At 46.1% G+C, this 22777-nt stretch overlaps 1 protein-coding gene across 3 annotated transcripts in view; it reads left to right on the top strand.

Moving 5' to 3' along the window:
- VAV2 (vav guanine nucleotide exchange factor 2) overlaps nt 1-22777 on the top strand; it is a 412625-nt gene that overhangs the window by 285652 nt on the left and 104196 nt on the right. For all 3 annotated transcript variants that reach the window (XM_089772904.1, XM_075905174.2, XM_075905173.2), the window contains one exon: nt 15502-15570. In XM_089772904.1, coding sequence (XP_089629030.1) covers nt 15502-15570 — 69 coding nt within the window. The remainder of the gene's footprint in view (nt 1-15501; nt 15571-22777) is intronic.

The raw sequence follows: 22777 nt of genomic DNA, 5'->3' as shown, positions 1-22777 counted from the left end.
AATAGCGTTTTTGTTGCAACCCAAACTAAGCTCCTAGAGCAAGGCAGAGATTGAGGAGAAAAGCCTCTGCTGATGTCGATATTCGCGACTCCATTGATTTTTTTTTCCTGCCGTTCATACCAGTCTGAGGATCTGTCCCCAGAGTAGAGCTATCAAGTTGAGGTGGAGACTTGGAACGTCCCAAAGACTGGAGCATGCGAGGAAGGGGTTTTTGGCTGCTGTCAGTCACTGTGGCACTATATCATACAACCTTGTAAACCGATTCAAGATCTGCCCTAAGGATGCCTGATGGACTTTAGATGAACCCAAAACCCAGCTTGCATTTACCTAGGCATTTCATAGGTGGTGTCACATAAGACTCCTTCCTCTCTCTGTACATAAGAGAATGAATGCGACATTTTGCGACCTTCAAGAAGTAGAGCTGTACGGTGGCCTTCTCCGCTCATTGCATCGCTATATGCGTCAAGGCCAAGGTTTTCAAACTGCATTGGTTTTCAAATGCACATTTAGGTGTCTAAGTAAAAGTAACTCCTAGCAGTGCTTAGCACCGTCATTTCTTATTGGCTTTTCTAGCGACTGTCTGCACTTCTGGAACATGAGCTGAGGCAGGTGCCTAGCTATAGACATAAGTGCCTGTCCCTGAGTACCCATTTCAAAGTGTGAATCTCTGCACTTCAGTGTGGCAGCTCTGTCCAGGAAATAGAGCATCCCAGCGTGACTAGTCCTATCGGTACAGGGTGATGTTCTGGGTTAGGAGATCCCGCAAGGGTGCCATGCAGGTGAGGCTTTCATTTCCCATTGGCGAAAGGATGGAAACTTCCATGCAGAATGGCTCTTATTTGTGCATGTGGAACACAAGAGCCACTCCCACTTCAGATCCGTGTCATTCTATCTTGTCGTCCTTGTACGCCCCCAAGGCCGGCTGGTGAAAGTAGAGCTGGGGGAGGCAAGTCTCCAGCCCCGACCCTTCTGCTCACGCCACAACCCCTATCATGGGTAGGGTAGACAGCACACGGCACACACCTCCCTGGCCCCGGAGCAGAGGGAGGGAGGGTGGCGCATGGTCCCCAGCCGCAGAAAGCCTGGGGGCGGAGTGTGGGCAGGGCCAGGCCGATGGTTTGGGAAGGCAGTGCCATCCACCGCATAGCATACCAACCACCCACGTATGCCCCTCTGCCTGGGCCCAGACTCGGCGTTGAAACCAGTAGCAAAGCTCTCTTGGGTTCCACTAGAAGTGAGATCCAGGCCTTACTCGGGATATAAAATCCCAGCAAATCAGACAATGGGCCAAATACTAGGTTAACCGAACGTCTAACTGGTTAACCGATTAAACAGGATCGGGATGGGGGGATCACTCCAGGAAACAAATCATGCAGCTTCCTCCGTGCTTTATTACAAAGTGGTTTGCCTCTAGCAAACTAATATGGGAAATCATCTTTGTGAAATGACCCATCTCCGTGACCCTGAGCCTGAGCCTTCTGCGACCGCCAAGAGGCCTGCGGCCTGGTTTTCAGTTTCCAGGCCCGGACATCCAGGCAGTAAAACGTTAACTAGGAAGATTTCTGTCCGTTACCATAAATTCACAGTTTATCGGCGTGTTCCCATATAATAATTCACAAGGGATAACAGCCGAGCATCGCCCAGGCAGGTCTGTGTCCATTGGAATGGAGAGTGTTTGTGTGTGCACGTATGTGTACATACACACACTTGCAGTATGCACTCCAGTATACACACACACACATGCACGCACACACACAGAGGCGCTGGCCAAGGGACTACACCCATAGCAGCGTAGGGTGACCTAAACAATTGGTTGGATTGTTTTCATATTAGGCAACTCCTCAAATATGAATTGATTGTACTCCTTTGTGTCCTAGTTGGTCATTACTTCTGCATTTGCTTCTGAATTGTCTGCGCTCCAAGAAACCATTGTATCATGTGCCCAAGAGCTCTCTGACCCAGAAAATATCCTGAGTGTCTCATAAGACCAAGGATGTACTTTGCACTGCATGTCAAGAGTGCTCATTTTCTGCTGTAATAGTTGCCTTTAAAAATAGAACTTCACTCCAAATTCTGTAACAAATTGCACAGTCGCTCCCCCCCCCCCCTCTTTTTTAAGACTATAAATCAAATGCATCAGATCAGGCCTACGTGAGCTTTGTTCTTTGATCTCTGGCGACGGCAGGCTCCCGAATGCTGTGTTTTCTGTCTGTTAAGAAACTGACTCTGGGAGGTTTATCATCTTAATTCTGCAGGGGATTGTTCCAGAAACTTTTGAAGTTGCTTGGAGTTTTGCCATTGACTTCAATGCAGTTAGGATCAGGGCCTAGCTGCTCCCAATGGTTAGGGTTGCCAGGTGTCCAGTTTTGAACCGGACAGTCCTGTATTTGAGCGTTCTGTTTGGGAATCAAATTGAGAAAATAGAAATGTCTGGTATTTTCTAAATAAGATGTAATGTACATTGTGATGTATTGTCAAGTGTGTCCGGTATTTTTGTTGAAACCATCTGGCAACCCTACCAATGCTTAAGGGATGTTTGGGGAAGATAGTGGTCAACAGGTGTACTGTTTTGTAAGGTAAAAGGAAAGATGGTTAATCCCAGAAAAGGCAGGGCGCGTCTGGGTGGGAGGCAGAGCTTGCTTGGTGTCTTGTCCAAGACCGGGCAACAAACTCCCCCAGGGACTAAAGACCACACATTTCAGTATCTTCTACTCTAAATGCCACGTGCCCGTCTCAGACCGGCCTTCTTTGATATAAACACAGAGCCAACATGGACATTTGAAATAATAAAAACTGCAACACAAAACACTCCAATGTGTGCACAGTTCCCCCCTGGGGAGAAAGAAAGCAGAAACCACCCATAACAGATGTTATTAGTCACACTGCTCAATGCACAGCTGGAAGGCATTCAAATCCTGTGGTGAGCAGAGTGGTTTTAGAGCCTGTATACAATAGAATAGATACAGGAGTGAGAATAAGGGAACCTGATTTCTGTTCCCAGCTCTGCCACAACCTCACTGGATGGCCTCGAGCATGTCATTTAATTGTTCTCTGCTTCAGTTTCCCCTTGAATAGTATGCAAATAACCATTCTTACCCCTTTATTTTGAGGTTGATATACTTATGTCTCTTTTTGTGCTTTAGAATCCTGCAGCTTTGACTAGAAACTTAGATCCCTGTTCCAAGTCTGCTCTTTAAACAAATTTACTTTCCCTTAAATCCATTTGACTGTTACATGCAAGTGCTCGACAGGTCATGAGTTATCAGGCCTTAAAATGCTTCATCTTTTGCTGCCTTGTTTTTCTTGCTCATTTAATTTCTGACATGGTTTTACTAGTTGATGTCTCACAACTAGATTAAGGGATTAAAGTGGGATTTTTTCAAAGATGCTTGAGAGGTGCAGTGGTGCCAGTTCAAGCCATTGGGGGGACTTCTGAAAATCTCACCCTAAGAACCTGACTCTCCTCTCACATGCATGAGTTTAAATTTGAACCAGTTTTGTTGCAGCCAGCGAAGTTCGAGGTGTAAAACTAACCAGAAAGTAGAATGAGGCCCGAAAGCCCTATGCTAATTGAAAACTTCATTTCAAGCTGCCTTCCTAGGAGATGCAGCAAGAGAAACTGAGTTTTAGGCCTAGCAATTGTTACGGTTGTACCTGCTCAAGTCACACTGGAACCGGAGTATGTTTTGGAAGGAGGGCTGCAAAGCAAGCTAGTAATCAGCATGATGTGACTGTAGATGTGACTGTGTCTCCTGAGCCACCAAGTCATAGAAACAAATGAGCGAGCTGCCTGTTTCAAAAGCTGACATTTTGCTAGCATGGAACAGCGTTCCTTTATAGTGCAGAATAACCGGGTGTTGTCAGAGAGCGTGTCCAGGGCTTGCAAATTGCCAATCCTACATCAACAGCATTTTCTTTTTCTGAACCTGTACTTTTACTGCTGCTAACTGAAGACATAAGCTCTCGTCAGATGGGGAGGAACCGTACATCGCTTTGATCATTTTCCTATTAGGATTCAGCCTGGACGTTTCAAAAGAAGTGAGGTGTTCCCCTCCCTTTGAATTTTAGTGGGATTAGGATTCTGGCTGTTCCAGCTCCATTGGAAGATCTTTTCGGGGCGTGTGTACATCAGATGTTGAGTCTAAGGTCATAATATTTGACGATTTTGAAGGGTTCTTGCCCCAGAGTAATGCTCTGCTTTTAGTGCCCTTTAAAGAGAGAAGAGGGGAGGTAAATAATAAAATACAGACCAGCCCAATCGATATACCAGCTCTGAATGATGCCTCTGAACATTGGGGGAGTTCACATCTGGATTTGAGTGTGATGATTCAATCCCATCTCTGTATAAAAGCAACATTGGTCCCATTATTTTAGATACAACAGTATAGTTCCAAATGGATTCATGCCAAAAAGAAGAGGCTACCTTAATGGGTCTAGATACGAATGTTAACTGAAAACGAGATGCAAATTGGGTAGGTTTCGGCAGGAATGGCTAGGTTAAAAGTTCACCTAGTGTGGGTTTTTGTTGTTGTAGGGTAGCTTGACCCACGTATTGCCATGGGATAAAAATGAGAGGGGGATGCTCTTTCTCACAGACATCATCTCTGTCACTGCAGCTAGCTCAAGTGGAAAACTCCATTTCCTAGACACAAGCCATGAGCTCTTGTGGAAAGGAACCTGTTGAAAGGTCCCTGGAAGGTGATCTAATGGAAAGCAGAGAATACAAGGAAGTGCTGTAAGAATTCAATGGACATCACTGATGCATGCACTTTACCTGGCTTCCCCCTTCAAAGCACAGCAAAGGTTGCCCTTCACGAGGTGCGGCTAAGGGTCTGCCTCCTTTTTAGCATGTTTATTAATGTGTGTTCATCGTCTGCACTAAGTGCTTCAGAAAAAAAAAATCTTGGGTAGAATCTGACCTGGTTTATTCGTCCTCTCTTTGTCTAGCTGAGTGCATTAGTAGTCTCCCTTGTGCAAGGCCTGGGTGGAGCATGGCACAGAGAGACACAAAGATTTGACACAAGGACACTTGTGACAAAGCAAGGAATTGAATCTGGGTTCTCCCAAGTGCAAGGGTATTGTCCTATTTACGGGGCCAGCTTCCACTCTGGCTACGTCTAGACTGCAAGCCTCATCTGAAAGAGGCTTTTTCAAAATATACTGTCAAAAAAGCCTCTTTCGAAAAAGAGCGTCTGGATTACCACCAGTACTTTCGAAAAAGCAAGCCGCTTTTTCGAAAGAGACCACCCAGGCAGTCTGGATGCTCTCTTTCGAAAAAGCACAGTTTGCATTACATACTTTTTTTGAAAGAGCGCTTTCGAAAAAAGGCGTTCTTCCTCGTAAAACGAGGTTTTCTGTGGTCAAACCTTCCCCCCCCCGTGTTCTTTCGATTTACTTTCAAAAGAACGCGACAGCAGTCTAGACGCAGGGGAAGTTTTTTAGAAAAAAGGCTACTTTTTTCAAAAAAAACCTGTAGGCACCCTCTGAGTGCCTCATGCATTGATCTACGATGGAATCTCCTCTACTGACACCTACCAGGGATGCTGTCAGGGTTGTTCCCCACTCTGGCACTCTGGTATGTCTAGACTACATGCCTCTGTCGCCAGAGGCATGTAAATTAGACTACCTGACATAGTCAATGAAGCCGGGATTTAAATATCCCCGGCTTCATTAATATAAAAATGGCCGCCGCGTTGTGCCGGCTCAGCTGATCGTTGGCACAGCGCACGAGTCAAGACGTGGATCGGTCGACAGGGGAAGCCTTTGTCGGCCGCTCCTGTAAACCTCGTTTCACGAAGCAGAAGGGAGTGGTTGACAAAGGCTTCCCTTGTCGACCGATCTGCATCTTGACTTGCACGCTGTGACGACGATTACCTGAGCCGGCACAGCCTGGCGGCCATTTTTATTTTAATGAAGCCGGGGATATTTAAATCCAAGCTTCATTGACTATGTCGCGTAGTCTAATTTACATGCCTCTGGTAACAGAGGCATGTAGTCTAGACATACCCTGAGTGCAGAAGGTGAGGGCCCACAAGAGAGCTTCAAAACCTTGCCTCTACAGGCACTGATTACAAAAACTCCCCCCCAGAATCATAATACACGGATTTTGGGGGATCGCTGCCACCATCAAGTGCTTTTTATCCCTTAAAAACCAGGGGTGGACACTCGAAATCATCCCTAAGAGTACCACAAGCTCTTTTACCCCAAAAGAGCTTGAAAAAAGAAAGGAGGAAAACAAGCTGCAGTCTCTGGTAGCTGACCTCTCAGTCGGAGGCATGCAGATACACACAGACAGATCTTCCAGGAGACAAGAATCAAATCATCACCTTAAAAAAAGTGATTTTTATTACAAAACAAAAGATAAACTTGGTTGCTAGATGTTACAGAGCAACTAAGGAAAACAAATTAAAAAACAGAGACAATCTCTAGGAACAATGCTTAGATGGTAACCGGGGAGGGGAGGCATAGAATCACACAGAGCAGTTCAAAACAAAACCATCAAAGAAAGAAAAATCACCCTGAACATGACTGGATTCACTTTCCCTTATTTCCAATTTTCTCTTGGTTCAGCCCACTCCCATCACCTGAATTCTGTGGGAAGCATGGTAGTCCTGCCTGGGTTTAAATCATTCTCTCTCTCTCAACCCCTGGTTTCTCTCTCCCCCACAAAAAAACAGGCAGGGATCCTATATTCAATTCAAATTTCAAACTTTTATCTTGATTGGTTCTCCCCATCCCCTAGCCAACACCTTTGCTAGCTACCTGAGTGTAACTCCTCAGTTGCCTGGTGCTGGTCAGCTCTCCTCCAGTCCATTACAGGCACGTACTTCGAACTATGTCAAATTCTTGCACACAGTGGGGACAGGCATCTTCGACTTTACAAAACTGGGTGCTAAAAAGCCAAACTTAATACAGTAAAACTCCAATAGTCCGGCATCCAATTGTACGGCACTCCCGATAGTCCAGCATCAAAATGGCAAGAGCTTAGTGAGTGAGCTTCGGCAAAAAACGAGTCATAAGGCAACAGCGGCAGCAGCTGAACCGAGCAAAAAGGGTAAAAAAGAGTTAAAAAACTAAAACATTACAGTATACTGTATACAGCATGTACAATAAAAAGGGTTAAGAACACTTTCTATACAGTATATAATGTATACAGTATATATATAACCATCTTATAGTACCTCCTGATAGTCCGGCATATCCGATAATCCAGCGCTGCCTAGGTCCCAAAGATTCCAGATTATCGGAAGTCGACTGTACATTCAACCTTATCTCATAGTGTAGACATGGTGATTAATTCTCAGCCCTGCTTTGATAGCACAGTGGTGGGCTAACAGATAAACTTAATTCCCCTGAAAAAAACTCCAAACACCCTGGATAGATAAATGGTGTGTGGTAGGAAATCATGTCACCAAACACTGAATCTGCAGATAGAAAAAGCTGTGGAAAGTGTTAGCAAAAACATTTTCTTGTAATCATGGTTTCTTCTTGTCTCGTGTAATGCAGAAATGTACTTTCCTCTTGTGTGAAATGCAGGGAAAATTGGATATAAAATAGTGAGAAGTTTTAGATAATCAGCTTAGTAGTAATCAGTGTTAAAGCACTGCCTAAAGGCCCCAGTCAAAATCAAGTCAATCCTGGCCCCAAGCTGATAATACAAAAAGACAAGGGAGAGAGGAAGGAAGGACTGATGTTTCTATTTTATAGATGGGGGAAATGTGGCACAAAGGCCTTGCCTACTCTACACGGAAGATTGACGCTGCCGTGATCATTCTGGGGTTTGATTTAGCCGGTCTAGTGAAGAACCACTCAGTCAAACTCGGAGGGTGCCCCTGTTGGCTCCGGTACTCCCACTCCTCGTGAGGGGCAAGGGAAGTGTTTGCTCCTGTTGGCCTCCGCTGTGTGGACGGCACGAAAACTCGATTTATGATGTGTCGACATTAGCTACGTAATTAACATAGCTGGAGTTGCACAACTTAATTCGACCTTACCCTGTAGTGTCAACCAGGCCAACGAGAGTAAAGCCCTGTTCCTGCAATTGATTAGCACAGGGGAATTGCTGCAATCATATGGAGCCCCCTTGAAACGATGGAACAAAGCCGTATGCAGGTGGTGCAGGACTGGAGCTTTGGGGACAAGCCAGAGGTTAGACAGAGTCTGTGACGGAGTTGAGAAAAGAACTAGGGTCTTCCAAGTCCCAGTCATCACCGCAAATACCATCCTTCCTCTCCAGTCTCTGTTGTTTTTGTAATCTCCTCCTTGTGTTTCCCCCTTGAATTGTATTTGTTTGTTTCTGTCAGTACCTTTGAAGCACCTGGTGCTGCAGAGAGAGAAAGTCGGTGAATCCCATACCTGCCTTTACTTTTGTGTCCTTCCCCACAATCAGGGTGAAACAGCCGCAGCAGCATGTGAAATTGCAGTGTGTAAAATCTCTCCCAGAAATGTAAATCTGTTTTTCTCATTGCCATGGTTTTCCCTGAGCCTCTGATTGAACCTACAGCCTAGATTTCCCGTTGGAAATGTGTGACTTTGTTGTTCTTAATTTCTGTGTTCCCTCCTCGCTTCCTGCCAGGCTGAACAGTAGAGAAGGAAAGAAACAGTTTAAGAGATTAAAAGCAAAAGTTACGCGTAAAAGAGAGAAAGCAGTGCACTGTAATTGCTTTCAGTGATCTTGGCAAGCACCAGTTAAAACCAAAATGACTTTTCATTGTTCCTTGATTTATGTTTATTTATTTCTAATCAAGCAGTGTGGTGTGTGCAGGGGCTTGTTGCTACAGCCCCAACAGCATGCTAGGAGCCCTCTAGAACAGGCATGTGAACAAGGTCTCTGCCCAGAACTTTGCAAGATGAGTAACAGTACAGTGGACTTCCAATAATCCGGAACCTATGGGACCTAGGTGGTGCCGGATTATCAGATATGCCGGACTATCAGGAGGTACTATAAGCTGGTTTTATATATATACTGTATACATTATATACTGTATAGAAAGTGTTCTTAACCCTTTTTATTATACATACTGTATACAGTATACTGTAATGTTTTAGTTTTTTAAAGCCTTTTTTACCCTTTTTGCTCAGTTCAGCTGCTTCTGCTGTTACCTTGTGACTCATTTTTTGCTGAAGCTCACTCACTAGGCTCTTGCCATTTTGATGCCGGACTATCAGGAATGCCGGACTATTGGATGCTGGACTATTGGAGTTTTACTGTATTTAGCACTGATGTAGCACATTGCATCTATGGGTATCGGAGCCCCTGTGTTGGGAGGCGACCCAGAGATTCACCCCGACAAGGGGTAGTTCTGCCACGGTCGGGTCCCGTTCTACTCTAGCCCTGGGGCGGGGAGGGCAAAGGGACGGTGGGGCTAATGCCCCTTCCTGCATCCCCGGGCAAACTTCTCTCTTTCAAACTACCTCAGACACCCCGTGTGGACCTTTGCTTCCTCTGGCCACTGGTCCGTGTCCTTTGGCCACCCTTGGTCACCCTCAGGGTCCTCAGTTCAGCCCTATGTTCGCAGTAAATAGTCAATCAGTTAGCAATCCCGCCTTTCTCTGCAGACTAGGCCACACTGCTAGGTGGGGGGGAGGGATAGGGTGACCCGGGCCCTCCCAGTCCTCTGGGTCCCGGTCTGGGGCCCTTAAGGTAGTGGCAGCCACCTGTACCTGGCTGACGGAGATACTCCTCGAAACCCGCCAACCACTTGGGCACTTGTGCCTACCTTGGACCCCTTCCGACCCACGTCAGGATGCTTCACTCTTCTCCCCTTCTGTTGGCCACCTCTCTTCACACCGTCGTGCCCGGAGGTGTCTGCAAGCTCTCCTGGCAACTGAATGGCCAGGGTAGCTCCGAGGATTGGAGCTCGCTCTTCGGGCCCCCTTCCAGGCCAACTGCAACCCGCTCGGCAGCGGTCCCGGAGAGCAGGACACTCCCGTCCTCCGCTGGATAAGCCGGCCTCCTCCTGACTTCTTCTCCTTCCTCCCTGCTCGCCGCACTGCTGGCGGTTAAAATGCCCAGCGTGCGTCTCAAGCATGTGCTGCAGCAGTGCAGGGGCGGGGTTGACTGGTCGCGCCGCTCCGCTGCTGCGCCGACCCGGTGGCGGGGTCGTGGCGCCTCGTCACACCCTGATAAAGCAAGATAAATATCAAGAGTCAGATTCTTTTCCAGTTTACTTTACAGATGCGCAATGTGTAAAAGCCCATGCTTACCTACGGGGATATTGATAATCAGGGCTCGCCAAATTGATAATCTGCGCATGCGCAGATCATTCTGCACATGCGCAGATTGCCCGAACCCAGCTCTTGCGGGTTGCAATCTATCCCCCAACGGGCGAATAGATTGCACTATTTGTCGAGCCCTGTTGATGATGATGGAAAATAAAGACCAGCTTAAACCTTCTCTCCAGGATTGGCTGTTCCATGGGATCCTCCCTCAGGACTGCTCAGCCCACACCCTATGTCCTCTCTACCCAGAGCTTAGTGTCACCTCCCTTATGTCCCAGTGGCATCTCACACAACCTTTCACAAGGAGGCAAGAGTAACCACTTAACCGTTCCCGCTAGGATCCACGCTTGCTAGATGGATGATCTGTTTTGAGTAAACACTCCCAGGCTGTCTCAGTATCTTTATTCCCATTTTTCAGATGAAGAAACGAAGTCGCCGAGACATTAAATGACTTGCCCAGGGTGATAGAGACTGAGCTGGGAATGGAGCCCAGGTGTCCCGAATCCCAGCCTGGCACGACTGTGTCCTATGCTGCCTCCTGTTGCCGAGCAATCTGTATGCAAATGAAAGTCGGGCAGGATGCAACGTGGCATTGTGGGCTTGGCAAATCGATTGCCTTGATTTTTGTTTGTTTGTTTTTACGAGGTGGATTTAAAGTTACAGTAAACATTGAGCGGGATCACAAAAAGCTGCAAGTCCAAGTATTTAGACCCAAGGACCTTGAAGCATTTTTTAAAAATGTCAAGTCTCACAGCAACCCAGCAAGGGAGTGAACTATGTAGAAAGGGTTTCCAAATTCTCCTTTGCACAAGGCCGGCATTGGAATTATTCACTGCTTAAGTCCCACTGAGCACACAAGGCTCGTGCTTGACCTTTGCCCAGGTTGTATTTCACCCTGTGAGTATTAATTTTGTGTTCAGCCTAGGGCAGGAAGAGGTTCTTTTCCCTTCCTTGCAATCACTCCAGCCCTGCTGCACAGTGACCCAGTTCCTTAACCTCCTCTGTTTCCGTGGTCTCCAGCAGAATCGGATGCCCATTTCCATGAGATCCTCAGCCACGCACGTTAGTAGCTGGAGACCTGCACAGGATTAATTTGTCTGAGGTTCATGTGTCTTTTATATTAGTCACTGACCCGGTTGCCACAGGAGACAAAGAAATGCGCCCGCTCAAAGATGGGTCAATAAAACGAAAACCACAGACCCTCAGTCGCCAGCCGCAAGTGTTCAAAAACCCATGAATCAGCTCCTGAAAATCAGGAGTTTGTCAAGATAAGAGAATCCGCGTCTGGGCTCTGGTCCTTTGTCTTCTGGCTTGTGAGCCTTTCGGAGGCACGTGTTTCGTTATTCCCAGGCTTCCCTGTGTATCCAGGGGGGCTAGAAACAACAATCACCAATTTCATGTGACGGGAGATAAAATCATGGCAGTTGGCCACATTGACCCCAGCTCCCTGATGTGGGTCCCTTGTGACTAGACCCGGTAGAAACTGTTGTCTGAACTACGTTCTTAAGTTCGTTGTTTGTGTCATGCATGCAGACTCATGGCACGTGATCCCATTTCTCCAGCTGGAGCCAACTTGTACAGCTCGGTGGGCAGTGTGCCCCTTTCTCTTTCCGGTTCAGTGCTTTGGTGCCGTGTTATTTTGAACCAAGCTAACTTCAGGCTGGAGCCCTGTTAAGAAACATTTACTCAGTCTGATGCGATTGCCAAGGGAGGGGAGAAGGTCAGGCAAGGTGGGAGGCAAATTAGTGCTAGTGAACTGATCCAAGAATAGCAAAATCTGGGGCTGGTGCGGCCGTGTGTTAAATCTTTCATGCAACTCTATTTTGGAACCAGAGAAGGAGGAAATTAAACTTGGGAGTGGTTAAAAGTTCACCTGTATCCAGTTTTGATCACACAAAACCTTAATATCAGAGGCAGTATGTTAGCTGGATGGTGCTATGGGGAGTCCTCTACCCACAGCTGACAAGAGACTCTGACGGGATCTGTGGGGAGCAGGCGTCAGGCCCCCTGGAAGGGGCGTGGCCTTGAGTGGGAGGGGCGGGGCCTTGAGTAGAAGGGGCGGGGCCTCGAGCTAGCCAGCAGTGCTAGAGCAGTTTGTATTAGGGATGCTAGAGTTTAACCGATCAGCCATTTAACCGATAAGCTGATAATAGCATCGGTTAAACTCAGCCAGCTCCTGGGGAGGCGGCTTTGCTGTGCCAAGGCAAAGCCACCTCCACAGCCCTGCTCCCGGGGAGATTTCGCTGCAGGCTGTGCAGTATAAAACTAAGCTTTATGCTGCAGAGTCCACAGCGCGTGTAACCGCCAAGAATTTTTAGCGGTTACACGGTTGCCGTATGAAATTTGCTTTTTAACACCTCTAGTTTATATAGTGGGGGTGCTGAGAGCCTTTGAACCAGACTGTAAACCCTGCATTTAATGGAAACCACTTCAAGCCAGGGGGTGCTGGATCCTCCCCCACCCCCAGCCTTTTCCCCCGGCACCTCTAATTCCAGCACCTACAGAGCTAGTCTCCCCCAGCCAGCCCTTCAGCACTGCTGGGGCTTCAGGGTGCGCTGTAGCAATTTAAAGGACCCAGAGTTCCCTGGATCCTTTCCATGTGTCTCCGTTCCCCGCTCTCTGATTCCTGCCCGCCTTCCGCTATAAATTCTCCTGATAGCCATTGCACGAAGAGAAGACAAGAGGGACGCTGATCTGGTTTCATAGTCCTCTGTTCAGCCAGTTAGCAGCTCTGACAAAGGTCCGGGGACTCACCGCTTGGCCATGTGGAGTGAAAGTGGAGTGACTTTGGGAGATGGGCTGGGCCCTCGGCAGGGACTCCTTAGTAAGCAGAGGCATCCATCCCTTCTAGCACATGAGCCCATGGAGGCCTGGGCCAGCAATAATATATCGGGTTTAATTAAAGCGGTGTTTTTCTTCTCCTCCGTGCGTTATTTGATTATTGCTTCAGAGTGAGCCAAGGAATTTATTTCTGTACTCTTCTAATCGACCCCTCCTTTTTTTTTTGGTGTGTGTGTGTTCATTTCCCACACCTCCAGGGCTTCTAGCGTCTTAAAGCACTCGGACTGTTACTCGTTTAAGAAAATAAGACCATTTTTCACCAGGACTGTACTTGAAGATGTGTTTGTTCATGGCAGATGGAAGTCATTAGGGCTGGACCAATGCCGTGCAGTAACTCTAGCAGGATGGGGCACCCAGATACTGGTTCCAAAGGCACGGAAACAATGTGTGGAGTGGGAATGCTGAGAGCCACTGAACACAACTGTGAGCCCTGTATATGATGGAAACCGTTTCAAGCGAGGGAGTGCGGCTGCATCCCCTAGTTCTAGCGGCCCTGTTTCCTCAGCTCCCTGCGCCTGGCGTTATAGTCAGTTTCACCTGTGCTAAGCGAGGCCATGGTGAGTGTAAAATTGTGTTTGCAAACCCAAAGGTGCATTTGTGCAGCGGCCAGCACAGGGATGTTTTGGGGCAAGAATGAAGCTCCCTCGATAGAAAATAACAACTAATAAAAATGCGCTCGCACGGCATGGGAAGTTGGGAGTTGGTAGCCTTTAACATCCAGTTGCTGTGAGGTATAAATGCCAGTGTGAAATGGAAGGCCACGCAGGTTCAAGCCCAGTGTGGGGGGTGCTGCTCACTTTCCCCCATCTCCCTCCCCCGCCCCCAAAGAAAAGAAACCCCACAAATAGTTGTCATGGAGACTAGGCATCAACTTGGCCCGCTTTGCAAATGTTCATCTGACCCGCCTTGTCTGCACTAAGGTTTTAGAGAGCATTAGTTAGCATGAGTTGGTTACCATGTTCTAGTCCAGGGGTACTCAACAGCATGTGGCCCGCGGTGTGGTTTGGGTTTACTCGGGGCTCAACACACGGCTCATGGGTGGGTGCCAAAACAAAAAAGTTGTCAGAATAATGGTCTTCTATTGATATGCGTTTTAGTGGTTAAATTCCTGGATTGTCATTGCTCATTAAAAGTGCTGTTATATGGGTGGAAATTGGGTTAATATTGCATTTTATTAATATCAGCAGAACTGACTTAAATGGGGCCAGCGTATTGGGTAGTCTTGCCTTAATCTTTGTTTTCATGCCTGTCAGTGTGAAAGAAGTTATTTGCATATATTTGCATGGATATGCAACCACACTTAAGTTGCGACCCTTGGCATGTGTTGTGGGTATCACTGTGGCCCCCGGAGCTTCCAAAGTTGAGTAGCCCTGTTCTAGTCAAATTAATCAAGTTAAATCCATGATGTCCAAAACCTGGAGTGCCCACCAAGACTTTCTCTGTGATCGCAGATGAACATTCTACCATCGGCACCTGGGGCTGGTATCCAACAGGGAATTTGGACATATTAAAGCAGGAGAGGGGAACCTCAGGCCCGCGGGCCGGATGTGGCCCCTGGATTGCCTGGATCTGGCCCTCGAGACTCAGGTCCTTCCCAGCATTGGGGAGCCCACACTGATGCTCCAGCCCTGCCACTGTTCCACTGTGGGGCTGGAGCATACAGAATCTATTAGCCTGGGCTCCCCTAGGCTCTGGTGTTGGAGGAGAATATGGAGAGTGTCTTTCCCCTTCTCAGTTGTGGGCCACATCACTTGTGTGTGGCCCCCGACTGATTTTTCTGTGGTTCAGTGGCCCCCGACCCCAAAAAAGTTCCCCACCCCTGAATTAAAGCAAAACCCCAGAGTCACATAAACCAACACCATGGTTCTGGATGTCCAACACTCCGGTCATCTGAAGAAGTGGGTTGTGCCCGCAAAAGTTCATGACACCATCTACATGTTTAGTTTGTCTTTAAAGTGCTACCAGACTATTCGTTGTTTTTTAAGTTTTTACAATGTCAGATGTGACTTTGCAGCCCTCCTAGGCATGGACAAGTCATGTCTGACGTGTCATGGTTGAATCCTATCAGAACCCATGAACCAGGGCCAGCAACCACAATATGAATGATGTCTTGCCTGCGTCTCCATTGACTGCGGAGTCCCGTTTTAACACTGTGTGAGTTAACAGGTCTCCTTGATGTTGTGCTCTGGCATGATTTCATTTCCTGCCGCAGCCACAACCCTGAATCTGAGCTGAAACTGAGACGAGATCTTAGCAGCAGCTGATGCCGGTGGGGTTGGAGATGTGTGATACAAATAAGTGTAATGCTGATGGAGGTTTTTGTTCCAGAGCAGCCCCTTCTTGGCACGATGTTCGGATTCTCATGGGCTGCAGCAAATGATGACTGTCTTATGTAAAAGGCCAACATTACCAATAACGTCCTTCCTCTCTCTTCTCTTCCAGACCTTTCCCTTCCGAGGAGACAACAGAGAATGACGATGACGTCTATCGGAGCTTGGAGGAACTGGCTGAGTAAGTGGCTGGGCAGAAAACAAACAAACAAAAAGTCGCAATTCCATTTTAGCAAGGAATGAGAAAATGTGACAGCTGGGATCTGAGTGCCGAGCAGGCTGCTTTGATGTTCTTTCCAGGGAATTTTTGTATTGGTACAATACTCTCTTTCCCCACCCCTGCATGGAGCACTGGGAGACATCACTTCTAACGGAGCTCAGTGGCGGGGTGATTGGAGGCAAAGACTGACGATTCCTCCGTAACTCTAAGTCCCATTTTAAATACAAAGGGGCAATATGTGATTGCCCTGGTAGGAAGTACCTTGTCTGTCACAGTCTCCTGCTGATGACAGCTGCAGGTCGTTAGGAGATTACAGATCAGGAGATAATCCTCACAAGAAGGTCTTGCATGGAGACTCATTCTGGAAACTTTACATGGGGGGGGGGGGAGGGGCCCTGTGTGCTATTTAATCCTAACAATGCCCTCAGCACTGCACAGTTTGCAAAAAAATACATTGTTCCCAATATGAAGAGCAACCAGACCGGGTCAGAGGCTTGGGAAATGGCCCTACTGGAAAAGCAAGAGATGGAGAAAATTAACAGGTTCCGGTGAGGAACAGGAGAGAAGGAACAGTGAATCTTTCTACTAGGGTACGTCTAGACTATACCCCTTTTTTGAGAAAGGGATGGAGATTAGGCACATCGATATTGCAAATGAAGCCAGGATTTAAATATCCCACGCTTCATTTGCATAATGGCAGCTGCCGCTTTTTTTCAGGAAAAATCAGCAGTTTAGACAGGGAACTTTCGAACATTAAACCCTTTTTCAAAACATCCTGTAAACCTCATTTTTTGAGGAATAAGGGACTTTTCAAAAAAGGCGTTAATGTTCGAAGGATTCCCATCTAGACTGCTGGTTTTTTTCCAAAAAAGCCCCATTTCGAAAAAAAGCAGCGGCCGCCATTTGGGATATTTAAATTTTGCAACATCAATGTGCCTAATCTACATCCCTTTCTCGAAAAAGGGGTGTAGCGTAGACATACCCCTAGAGATCCTGAACAAAATTCTCACTGTCTATGTACTGAGGAGACGGTCTAAATAGACATGGCGGGGAGAAAGGAAGTATTATTTTCATAGTTTATAGGAGGGGAACTGAGGAACAGAGAGAACAAGTGGGTTGCTGGTAGGGATGTTAAATTTGGATTAGTTAATTAATCAAATAGTCGATGGGATTTCCATCGACTATTCGATTAGTCTATAAGGGCGCCTCTGCCTTTGAACTGTAGCAAGAGCCCTATCGGGTTCTTGCTACAGTTCAAAAGCAGAAGCCCTGTAGGAAGCACGGGGCCAGTGGTTGACTGGCCCATTGCTCCCTGCAGCGCCCAAGCCTTTGAAATGTACAAGACTTGTACATTTCGAAAGCAGAAGCCCCTCAGGTAGTGCAGGGCCAGTGGGGGATTCCTACTTACATTTCTAGTTGCTTACATCCCTAGTTATTGGTGGCCAGATGGGAACTGTGTGGAAAAAGCTGGTTTTGAAAACTGGTCTCCGAGTCTTAGGCTAATTCCCACAGTGAATGGTGTGTGGAATTCCTGGCTTAGATGATTTTTCACTCTCCATGATGGGAGATAGGAGACAGAGTTTTTTTATGTTGTCACCTGTGTAAAGCTGGAATCTGGAGGCTGCTCTTCTAGTTCCACAATAGCACGTTCATCTGACTTGGGATTTTCACAAGAGCCATTGAGGGCTGTTATATGGCAGTTGGGTGCCTAACTCCCTCAGGCGACCTTGAAAATGTCAGTCCGGCTTTCTAGGACTTCAAACACATGATTAATTGGGTTTTATTCCTGATTATCTGGTGTGTTATGGGAACGCCTTTGGGGTATCTGTGTGCCTTAATATTGGGCACTTTAATATTGGGCTTAAAATTTCCTGATTCTGACCCATGCGTCTGCTTTTAACTGGGGGATGCACTTGTGTGTGAATTCCTGGGGATTGTGAACCTGATTAGGGCCATTGGAGATAGCTCTGAGCCAGGCACTGTGGACTAGCAATGTTTCCTTAAAATAAATGTTTTCAGCCTAGTGTGTTCCATACCAGGAACAGGTTGAGCTTCAAAAAGAAAGATTTGCACCGTTAAACTGTTTTGCTACAGGTTTCCGTAGCTTCTAAGATGTGACTGTTCCTGTCTATCTGTATGTGTTCTTTTATAATCCCCATTATCCATATAGTCATGGATGGAATATTGAGGATTTTATCCTCACACTTGCCCTGTGAAATAGGAAGATATATGAGTCCTGAACTGAAGCACAGAGAGATCAAAGACGTTTACAAAGTGCCTAAGTGACTTCATAGCCTAACTCATTGGGGTACTTTAAAAATGAGTAGGCCTATGACACCTTCGATACTAACATCTGAAGAAGTGAGCTGTGCCCGTGAACGCTCATGATACCATCTACATGTTTTGTTAGTCTTTAAAGTGCTACCAGACTACTTGTTGTTTTTTAAATTTATAATGAAAATAAGGTTCTTCTCCTTGCTGTCCCGGCATCTGTTAACCCTACATTTCTTTCCTCCTCTTGAGATCCAGACTACAAAGTTTGTGGGTGTGCAGCTCCGTTAGAGAAGGACCCATATACAAAAAAGAGTGCAGGTGCCAAAGTCTGATGGTGTTTTCCACTCCCCTGGTTAGGTGTTTACATTCCTCAGCTGTGTGGTATATCAGATCGGAGCACCCGGAGACATACCCAGTATTGTAAAATGTACTGCCGTGCTGGAGGAATGCATTAGAATTAGAGCTCAGGGAATTCCTAGCGATAGAAAACTAGATTTCCCACTGTAGTGGGAAGTGCCGTTTCCAGAGTCATAGAAGTACTGGATCGGATTGATCTAGCATGCTAAAAATAGCAGCGTAGTGCAGGAGCACAGGCAGTGGCTTGGGCTAGCTGCACAAGTCCAATCCCATCAATCAAGCCAGGGTGGGCATGTCCTCCCGAGCAGTTAAGCAGATCTCCAGTTTCTGTGTAGATGTCTCCTTAGGAATGTCCTCACTGTCTCCATGAGGGGTGGGCTGGCCATCCTGATCCATTAGTAGCGGCATCTCGTTTTTTGTCTTCCACAAGGAGACGTTCATTTGAGATGCACAGTATCATAGTTGCATGCTGGCAAGGCCAGTATATCATAAGAAAACTCTTTACTATGTTGCTCCCAGTCTCCTAAAAGCTCAACAAAGAGATCATTTGTGAGCCGGGACTGATTCAGTGCACCCATCGTCTTCGTGTTAATACCCAGCAGCCATGGGGAGGTGCGATCCCATCCTTGGGTGTTTCTCAGGTGCTAGGAAATGATTTTCACAGCAAGCTGTAAAAGGATCCGATTCTAGGAAGGACAGTCGCTACCGAACAACAAAACCACATGGAACAACCTTCCATACTATGTAAAGCTTTCATTGCTTTTTGCTGCTCTGTATCTCCCCTCCTCCCCCCGCATGATCTACACAGACACAATTCTATTGCACGCTATTGGACTGCTTTTATTGCCTCTTAACTATTTCTAAAAGGGATTTTAGCTTTGTTCTAAAAATTATTGGCAAAACTTCCAATAATTGGAGTAAACGGAGAGTTTTATGTTAACTGAGGGCTTGTCTCCATTATGTGGTAGATTGATCTTGCAGTGATCGTGTCATTGGCCAATGATTTATCGCGTCTGCTTAGACGTGATAAGTTGATCTCCAAATGCTTTCCTGTTGACTCTGGTACTTCACCAAGATGAGAACAGTAACCAGAGTCAATGGGACAGTGGTCATCACTGAAGTTACCACATAGCAGATGTTGTGGTAAGTATGTCAATTTCATCTATGCTATTCGCATTGTTGAAGTCACATAGATTAGATTGAGAATGGGCGTTAGTCTAGACAAAGTCCTTAATCTCACTCTTAATGCCTCTAGTATACAGAAGTGGAACTGCAGGAGGGATAATGGGGCAAACCTAATATTTGGATGGACTGCTACATACATGGGACATGTCTACACTAAGAAATTATTTCAAAATAACTAAATTTGAAATAATAACTCCTGAAATAACAAAATTGAAACAACGTGTTCCCACCACGGGGGAGCCTTGAAATTAGTCCGAGGCAGATACCGTTATTGTGGATGTGCTACCTTGACTTAGAGCCCCAGGAAGCACTGGGGAATAATTACTTCAAATTACTCTGGGGAGCAGTTATTTCGAGATAGCAACAGCGGAGCACCACATACTGCGGTTATTTTTAAATAAGCATTATTCCCCAAGGAAAGCAGAGTACAGTTTTTGAAATAACGGGCTTGATAGTGTGGACACTCATCTCATTATTTCAAAATAAGGGGGGTTATTTCAAAATTACTCCCTAGCGTAGACCAGGGCATGGGGCTAAATGGTCCCCATAGGTTGAATTCTGGTCCCAACTGAAGTTAATGATAAAACTTCTGTTGACTGTGGTCAAGCCCAGCCGTTCACCAGTTGCTTTCAGTGATACTCCTTTTGTGAGTGAAGTGAGCAGGGTTTAGCCCACATGTTCATTTATGTATTTGAGAGGGTTAAGGAATAGAGCTAGTTGGACATGTTCCACCAGAAATATTTTCTGACCAAAAATGCAGTTTCCACCAAATCAAAACTTTCCTATGATTGATGTTTCCATACAAAATATTTAGTTTGACCTAAAGCAGAATATTTAATTTTGATGAACTTATTCAAAGCATTTCTTTTCAAAGTTTAGTTAAACATAACACACTGTTTCCCCATCAGCATATTGCCTCACAGGAGTTGTAGTTCAGACTCCCATTTTTAACTAGGGCTAAGCATACCAGAGAACTACATATCCCATCATACAATGAGGATTCCCCTCTGATCAAGCTGTGTGGGTCATCATGGAAGATGTATGCATCTGAGTGCACCATGGGAGATGTAGTCCAGTCAGGGGAGTGTGGCTCATAGGCAAAACACCACTGTGAAGAATGTGATTTTAATATTGAACTGACCTGAAAGGAAGTCTTTCAGGTCAGTTGAATAAACCAAAACAAACATTTACATTTCTGGAATGTCAAAATGTTTTGTTTGATTACAAATATTGAAATGAACCGTTTTGACACTTCCAAATAAAAAAAATATTTCAAAGAACTTCTATCTGGTGAAAAGCTTTGAAATTTCAATTTTTCATCTTCTACCTTAAGTGATAACATGCTTTTGAAGGAAGAGTTCCAGCCACATCTCCTCTACAAAACTCAGAGAAACCAGGGCATGCAGCATGCTGACAGCTGGGAAGTCCCCAATGGCCCTAGAATTGGTACATTATCGCTGTAATTACTATAAGAGCAACAACAGCACTGTGTGGCAAAAGAAAAATCCCTGACTGATACAAATCAATAGAACTGTGATCTGTGTGGTTACATGTATTGTACAAACAAGCAGTTTCTTTCAGTGCAAGTTAAATTTGCCAGGGGGAAACTTCTGCGTGTAAAGGACGTTTATGCCTTCATGCACACATTGTGCTTTCAGATTTGAGGTTCCAGGAGGTGCATTCTGCATAATAGATAATTGCCTGCCCGGGAGAGGGGGACAACCCATTCAGACAATCGAGAGATAATTATTTCCAACAACAGTTCATAAAAATTGGACTGATCATTGAAAGGGAGGTTAAGAAAAAACAAATCTCTCACGGGAGCTAAAGGTTGTAGAGTTCCCTGCCTCCACCCCCTGGGTTTTCTTTTCAGTAGCCAGATGGCTGACTGTAGAAAGTCAATATAGAGGGGCAGATGGCAAGGTCCAGTGACTTTAAGTAGTGCGAGCTCAATGCTGGGAAGGGGGAAGGGCGGAGGAAGAGTCATTTTCCTCTACTGAACGGTTTCTCTTGGTGTCCTGGGATGTCAGATGTTTCAGCCTCCCACAGAGAGCCCTGATCCTAGAGAGTTTATAGGGAAAAGGCCACTGAAAATGATGGAGACTGAACTCTCATCCAGAACTAATCCGGACACTGGTGATAACACAATAGCCTGTTTCACTGGCACCTGCTGATAAAAATCAAAGCATTGTCTGTCCTAAAGGAGTGTCACTCACAGTCTCTTCTCTCCTCTCCCTTTTACCACGGCTGTCTTGACTGGGTCATTCTGAAATCACCTCTGACAGCGATGTAGCTGTCCAGTCTAGCATTGAATGTATCTACAGGGGGCCCTATCACAGCCTCCCTTGAGGGCTTGTTTAATTGACTTCACCTTTCTTATAGCTCTAAAGTTTTATTTAATGCTTCACCTACATTTTCTCTCCTGACTCTTAAACCCATTCTGCTTATTTTGTTGCATTAGATTTATTACACCAATTGATTCCCGTCTTCTTTACATCATCAAAAAGCTTCTGTCTGGTATCTCTGAGCTACTGTATCAAGTTGCATTACGCTACCATCCTTTTATGCTCATAGGAATCCAACAATCCTATTCTGGATTCATAGGACTGCACCTTGCATATTATTGCTCTGGTTCATTTCTAGACCCCTGCAAATCCACGGCTGTTTGCCCTATGTCCATGGGTATCTGTGTCCTTATATCCACAGTTCATTTTTGCAGATGTGGGATGCGACTGCGGATACAAATTTTGTACCTAGAACCCTGCAAATCTGTGGCTATCTGCTTTATATTCACAGGTGTCTGCATCCACTGATATCAGTGCAGATATCCGTGGCTCATTTTTGTGCCTACAGACGTGGATACAAATGTTGTATCCGGGCAGGGCTCTTAAATCATTTCAGTTTGCCCAGCTCTGCAGTCAGACCATCTCCGTGATGACCTGGAGTTGAAAGAAACACTTTTGTTTTACAATCCCTTCTGAAAAGAGACATGTCCCAGTGCTTAAGAGACTTTTTCCCATCATTTTTGGCTTAGTCCTCTAAGCAGCTGTAAAAGCACATGTGGGAAAACATATGACAAAAGGTTTGAGGAAGACTTGTGGGGGTGGAGGGAGAGCTGGGTTGTGATAGGAAAATGTTGTCAGGGAAGACATACCAGGTTGTGGTTCACGCATGGGAATGGGTGTCCAGAAATGTGGGCGTAGTCGACACTTCCTGCGTAATGAGGCTCAGACCTTGCTTTGGTGGGTCCCACGCTTCCTGGCAGATTATGCTTGCCTCAGAGACTCACCCTGACCCTCAACTGGCCTTTCTGTCTCTCATGGCTCCCTTCCCGGTGGCTAGTTGGTGTTTT

This window comes from Pelodiscus sinensis, chromosome 23 (assembly GCF_052426305.1).
Source record: "Pelodiscus sinensis isolate ZL-2025 chromosome 23, ASM5242630v1, whole genome shotgun sequence".
Taxonomy (NCBI): Eukaryota; Metazoa; Chordata; order Testudines; family Trionychidae; genus Pelodiscus; species Pelodiscus sinensis.
The sequence above is the reverse complement of the archived record's forward strand: the minus strand, read 5'-3'. Positions and strand labels throughout refer to the sequence as shown.